Source organism: Artemia sp. Qi Xiang Cuo, chromosome 19 (genome assembly GCF_049724085.1).
Source record: "Artemia sp. Qi Xiang Cuo chromosome 19, ASM4972408v1, whole genome shotgun sequence".
NCBI classification, from domain to species: domain Eukaryota; kingdom Metazoa; phylum Arthropoda; class Branchiopoda; order Anostraca; family Artemiidae; genus Artemia; species Artemia sp. Qi Xiang Cuo.
The window spans coordinates 14,958,572-14,965,985 of NC_142812.1; the positions used below are offsets into that span (position 1 = coordinate 14,958,572).

Genomic DNA, 7,414 nt, shown 5'->3' on the forward strand with positions numbered 1-7,414 from the left:
TACAAATATAATAAGCATTTCTATCGGAAATGAGTTTCAGCCCCCCCCCCCCTATCTAGGTCACTTCAGGGTTAGGTATTGCCTATATCGGGGGGGGGCGGAAAATAATTTCCAATAGAAATACTTACTATATTCATAACCAGCATAAAAAAAGGCATTGAATGGTGTATTCACTTTATTCCTATCTCAGTAATATGATTTGGTAGGTATTGATCCAATTTTGCCCCTTCCCCCCAGGATTTTGTAAAAACTATACCAGTGTGTAGACCAATATCTTTAAGTCTCATTGTACCAGCTTAGCCTAGGCCTAACCCCTTTCTAAGACAATAATAAGTAGCTAATCTATAATTTTACTATCTAAGCGTACTTTTATTGCTGTGTTTTTGTATTTTAATAGAATATACATACTTTTCAGAAGGATGTTTTTCTACTTGAATTACTCTCTGAATAAACGTTTACAACTTTTAATTTTTTTGTTGATTGAATTTGTTTTTTCTGTTGATGCATTGCCAAATCCGATTCTTTTTCTATGACAGTCTGTCTCAGCCAAATAGTCCTCGATATGAAGTTCTTTCACTAGCAATTTACATGGGAGCCCATAAGGGGGGCGAGGGGGCGCCAGCTCCCCCTGGCTGAATGACGGTGTCATATATTTGTATTCATTTAAAAAGCTTTTTCCATCGAATAAGTTTTCAGAGAAAAGTAAAGAGTTCTATTGAGTCAAAAATGGGAATAAATAAAGTCAAATAATCTTCCGGGTGCAAAATACCACAAATCACTATCAACAAATAAATAACTAAATTAAATTCAAAACGACCAGAAATCATAACAAATAGCCTAATCAAAATCAAAACGACCAAAAATTGACATAACTAGGGCTGACAACCCCCATGTCTTCTCAAGACCAGAACATAAATTAGGCTTTCTTGAAAAAAATGACCCTGGATTGTCAGTTTGATATACCTATACTGATATTTATTCCTTAAAATAAAAAAGGGTAAACAGAAATGAGTGAAAAAAAGTCTTTTACTTATTTAAGTAAAAAAAAGTGAAAACATTTAAACATATTTTGTTTTCAGTGAAACGCAAATTATTTTCTGGTATTGAGAAGGCATGGGTGTTAACAGCCCGACCAGTGCTAGTTTTTGATCGTTTTGAGTTTGACTCTGCTATTTATTCTAATTTCTGTTTATTTTCAGTTTTAGTTATTTATAGATAGTGATTTCTGATAGTTTTACGCTTGGGGGATCATTTGACTTCATTTCAGACTATTTTTATCTTATTGGAGCTATTTAATGTTCTTTTAAAAACTTGTTTTATGGAAAAAGTTTTTTATATGAATATTTGTGCTCTTTCTATTGACAAGGATTTTTTAAGGAAATTTTTTCTTATGTATTTCCGTTTTTTCTACATTATGCTAGTTTGCAATAATTTTTAGGATTTGAAAGTACCTCTGTCCCTTTTTGAAGTCTTTTTTGAAGTTTCGAAGACAACAAACTGCAATATTAACATTATATACGCTTCTAGTTAGGAAAACGATCAGTTTGTGTGTGTGTGGGGGGGGGAATTGTTTCTTCCTATCATGCTTAAACCGGAAAAAGCACTATAACAAACACTATAATTAAAAATAAGAGCTATAGATGGTTAACCTCCATGAGCTCTTTTTAATGCTCTTATGATAATTCTTTTACTAAGAAATGCCCTGGTTTAAAAAACAAAATAATCTATTTGACCGACATCGCTCTTAGCTTGGGCAGCGCTATCGCGCTGCTGATAATATTTTAGCTTGTGATTTCAATGATACAGTTCGTGAAGTCCCGATTAGACAAGGAAAGCCCCCACCCTAAACTTTATACTATAGGCGCCCATGGAAATTTACTTATTATAATTTGAAAATTAATAGTTTGTTTTATTTTCATTTGAAAAGGAAATTGGAAAAAACAGATCTTTGAATAACTCTTTATAATAAGTGAGTAGTTAGCTTGTATAAGGTTTCAACCCTAAAAGGAAACCTACAAGCCTGAAGCATGAATATGTGTGTAGTTTCAACGGTACATGGCTTACCACGGGCAGTCATCTATTGATACAGACGGTACATGCCTTACCAGACAGGTTTCTGAGGCAACAAATATTTTCTGGGACAATCAGAGATGTTTATACTAACGGTACTCCATATACGGTAACTTGATCAGTATAGTAATTGGATTTAAATATAAGAAGTGATGTTCAACGAAGTTAATACTCGTAATAGAATTTAAGAGGGAGAAATGTTTATTATTATATTAGAGGATATTAGTAAAGAAAACGAGTTGTACGTCTACACTGTTGGAGCTCGGTGGGGAAGCAGGTAGAAGCAATGATAAAATGACAAGAATACCAAACATGACATTGGAAATTACACGATGTAGGATGTACACTAATCCTTGAATGGGACGATATGTACGCAAGATATGTGATATCATTGAGCAAATTTAAATTGGAGGAGCAATTATGCTTTGTAGCAAAACTGAACATTGTGCATATGAATGTTCTTCAAGTTACATTAGATACACTAGTGAAACATATCATGAAAATTATATTAAATTATTATTATACTAATATTCAATAGAATTGCTTAAAAATTGAAGATATTTTTTCTATAGTATTACAGATTATAATTTTAATGTAGAAAAAAAATCCTGATTTGTCTGCAGTTTAAGAGTAAATTTAATTGCTATTATTTTAACAAACCAAACCACTATGAAGCAGATTGCTGGCATAGAATACACAAAGAAGGCCAGACGTAAAAGACAAGACACCAGTTCAGAACACAGGGGGGCAGAAATCTAGGAAGGCAGGGAACAAATAATACTTGGCAAACTTAGGCCTAGGTCTGCCAATTTGGGCCTAGGAGGCAAACGGTTAACAATACCCAGGGTCAAAGTAGCAACGCTGAAGAAAACTGGGATAATCCCAGAAACTTCTGGCCAAACAGTTGGCATTTAAACGGAGAAACCAGCCTGTGAGGGTCGACAGAGCTGTTTCCTTACAAAGACCCCTATATAGTTTAGAATGTTGTGATACAAATGCAAATAATAATAGTCTACCGATTCTGCGTTGTTTTAAAATTGAGTGTTTTCAAAATTTACCATGTTTACTAGATACAGGTGCATCTAAATCGTTAATTCGAGAGGAAGTTTTTAAGAGGTTTCCTCCTAGTGTCAAAAATCGCGTAAGGAGATCCCAAAATACCCTGATATCAGTGACAGGGCACAGGCTGACAATTTTTGGAGAATGTCCATTAAAATTTAGCACAGGGGATAAAGAAATAACAGTAGCAGTAATAATATGCAAGCAGCTACCATTGCCTTGTATTCTAGGAGTAGATGCCATCAGAAAATATGGGATCGTATGGGAACCCATATCTGACACAATAACCATAAACCGGACAAAAGAAAATAATAGGCAAATTTGCGTAACAACAGATAACGAAAGTGACGATTCGAATTATAACCTAAAAATAAGTGGAAAAATCACCATAGAAGGGGGAACGACAGCTCAAGTTCTAGCGACATTAAATATAAAAGAGGAAAAGGTCAAAACCATGGACGTTATGATAGTAGGATGCACCATTAAAGAATATCCCATGATTTTCATCGAAAATCTAGTTATAAAAATTGAAAATGGTATAAAGTACTTAAAACTATCAAATCTAAGTAATAATAAAGTAAAATTGAACCAGATAGAACTTGGATCAGTGGAAAGATTTCAAATTCAGAAATAAAATCTCTAAACAGTCCAGAATTAGGCGTAAACTTCACTAGCCACGAACAATTATCCTCATTAAAACGGCAACCCTAAGAAAAGTATGGAATGTCGAAAACGGATTTTTTGCAACAATTTGATTTAAAACATTAAACTAAAAAAGTATAAAATTGGGTTGAAAATTATCTTTAGGATTTCAAATGAACTTTTGATAGACACAAAGTAGATTGCGGATTAAGTCACTAAATAACGCACAAGATATCAATAGAGGGCCCTCCAATCAAAAACTCACCGTATAAAACACCTTTTCATTTAAAACCATGGCTAGAAAGCCAAATAATGGAAATGGAAGATCAAGGAATAATTAAAGAAAGTGTTAGCGATTGGTGTTTTCCACTAGTAATAGTCAGGAAAAAAGATAATACCTGGAGATTATGTATAGATTTTAGGGCACTAAATGCCGTCATGGTAAAAGACGTGATGAAATTACCAAGAATTGATATGATTTTAGATTCACTAGGAGGTTCAAAATATTAAACTAGTTTTGACTTAATAGCAGGATATTGGCAAATCGCTTTAGATGCAGAAGCAAAGCATAAGGCTACAGTAATCTTAGACGATTGAAGAACGTTCACATTTGAACGTAAACCTTTTGGCTTATCATTTAGTCCAAATTTTTTTAGTCGACTAATGAATTTGGTGTTAAAAAATAACGAACCAGGAAGAAAAAATGATACCTTAGCTTATTTAGATGATGTAATTCTATTTAATGAAAACCTGGAAGACCACTTGGTCGGACTTAGAAAAATACTAGAAAAGTTTGAAAAAGCAGGCTTAAAATTAAAACCAGAAAAGTTAAAAATAATAGCACCAAAATTAGTTTTTCTTGGACACCTGATAAACCAAGGTACTATTTCACCATAATTTACAGTCATAAAAAACTTACAGCCTCCTAAAGATAAAAAAACCTGCAGATCAGTTTGTGGTTTGTTAAGCTATTTCAGACGATATATTAAAAATTATGCAACAATAGCACAACCTTTGACAAACCTTTTGAAAAAATCAGGTAAATTTGAATGTCCAGCGGACGCAAAACCAGCATTAAATGAAATAAAAAAGAAATTATTACTGGCACCAATACTAAAACTACCAGATTTGTCACACGACTTCTGTTTGCAAACACATGCTTTGGGGTACGGTATAGGAGCCATATTATTAAACATAAATTCTGAAGGAGAAGAATCAATAGTTCAATACGCCAGCAGGTCACTGTCGGAGGCAAAAAGAAAATATTCGACAGTTGAGAGGCAATGTTTGGCAGTTGTAGTTTTTACAGAATATTTTTGACAACTATTACTTAGAAAAAAAATTCATTTTACGCGCCGACAATAAATCATTAATTCGGCTACAGAAGATGCAAAATACTTGAGTCCTGCTGACACGGTAGATACTACGTCTACAAGTATATTTATGTACCCAAATACATATAAAGGGCCGTGAAAACGTTTTACCAGACTATTTGTTACGAAATCCAGATACGGAATGAAATTTGATGATAACCATCCAGAACGAACAAGGAGGGCTAGAAATACTGTCGAATGAAAATATTTCGAATCCTCAAGATAAAGATGATTTTTGTTTAGCGATGAAATCCTTTTTATCAAAAGGAAGGGAACTGCCAGAGCAATGTTAAACATATTTTAAAGGCCATGACTAATTTTGATCTTGACAAAAGCAAAAATGATCTGGTAAAATATCATAGACCATCGTAAGAATATAGAAAAAAATGACTTTAAAATGATTCAAGGAATTCCAAAATCTCTGGATGGGGAAGTTTCACAGATGGAACATGCAACGATTGGCTGTCACATGGGAGAAGCAAAAACTATGAAGAGGCTGAAAGAAAATTTTTATTTTCCAAAAATATACTCAAAATTAAAAGCTTTCATACAAAGCTGCCAAGAGTGTGCCAAACAAAAGTCACCATCAAGGACCCTTAGGGCTGAATTAGGTTTATACCCCATGCTTTCGGTGATAGGATAAATAATTTCTAAAGAAATCTTAGTTTTAGGTGGAAGTTTACCAGTTTCATGAAAAGGAAATAGCTGGATACTAATAATAGTCGAACATTTTAACTCATATTTATACGCTTTTCCAATCAAAGATGAAAAGACAAAAACCATCGCGAAAGTTTTGGTCAATCGCCTATTTCTGGAACACGGCATGTTTTAGAGCCAAATTATTAGACGAAATTACAGAATATCTGGACGTGAAAAGAGGGTTTACCTCGTCTTATATGGCCGCAGCTAATGGAAAGGTTGAACGAAAACATAGGGAATTAGCTTACATGCTGGGAATACAAGCTAGAGAAGAAAATGAAAAATGGGATGAACATTTACCATTTGTAGTCTTTGCAATAAATACGGCTTTTTCACGTTCCTTAAAAGAAATGCCATTTTTTTGCAACATATAAGAGATCCCAGAATTTGTTTAGATGAAATACAAAATGATAGAATATATTACAACCTAGACCAATATAAGCAAGAGATGGTGATGCGAATGAAAAAAGCTATGGAACAAGTTAAGGACAACCTGGAAGATGCGAAAACAGAACAAAAAGAAAAATATGACCGAACAAGCAACAATAAAAGAAATTACTTTTTATGAAGCTTGGTTAATGTATGCAAAACTAACCTAGGAGTGACAAAAAAGTTAAAACCGAAATAGAATGGGCCCTACAGGATTATAAAGATTATAACAAATAACTTTAAATATGTTTTACACCATCAGGATAGTAAAAAGAAAGAAATAGTACAACACAATAGATACAAAGGGGATGTTTTTCAAAATCGTAGAAAACATAGCATATTCTTTAAGAAGAAGAAATAGAAGACACGATTTCACCGGTATACATAAGAAGATCATGTAAATCTTGTGACATATTCATTTGCCCAACACGACAGTTGGACAGAAAGAAATGTATAGCCCAATTTTGGATACAACCTATTCAGAACACAGAAACCGAAAGGGAAAATATTCGATGATAATCCGATTCAAGATATAAAGAACATCAAACACAGCATAAGTGTTTAGGACATGATGAACCAGATATAAAATCCACCGAAGAAGAAAAATTGGAAGGAACCAATGAATTAAATGATTTTCATACATTAGACTCACATACAGTCTTAAAGCAAAAATGGCTTTTGGAACAGACGCCATCTACCAGACGCGAGCTAACAGAATGTGACCCTGATAATTTTTCTACAGAAACCGATATCACTAAACCTGGGCCATCGTTAAGAAAACCCTCCTTAAGAGAGAAACTATGGAGAAAAGGCAAGAAACCAGAGGGACAGCAACAAGTTCCTTTGTCAGCAGCACAAGTAGCTAAATCCCTTTTGAAAAAGGCCAAACATCAGGAGAAGCAAAGATTAAAGATATTTGACGAGGCAAGAAAACCGCGCTCCAATTCAGAGCCTTGTTAACCACACTATAAAGACCTCAAACAAACTTGGAAATATTATACAGAAGAACATCATAAATTGGGAGTCCGAAATTCGGACCAGGAAACGGAAAAAGGCAGAACAAGTTCAGCCCCTAGCAGATTAATATTTGAATAAAACAATTATAACGGAAAAAAATAGTAAATAAAAATAAAACCAGTAAA

General features: G+C 33.8%; 1 protein-coding gene across 1 annotated transcript in view; it reads right to left on the minus strand.

Annotated features, from left to right (window-relative positions):
• Positions 1–287, minus strand: part of LOC148940538 (uncharacterized) — a 6,340-nt gene extending 6,053 nt beyond the window's left edge. Inside the window, exon 1 of the mRNA XM_089105013.1 lies at positions 257–287. Coding sequence (XP_088961139.1) covers positions 257–287 — 31 coding nt within the window. The remainder of the gene's footprint in view (positions 1–256) is intronic.
• Positions 288–7,414: the final 7,127 nt, after the last annotated feature.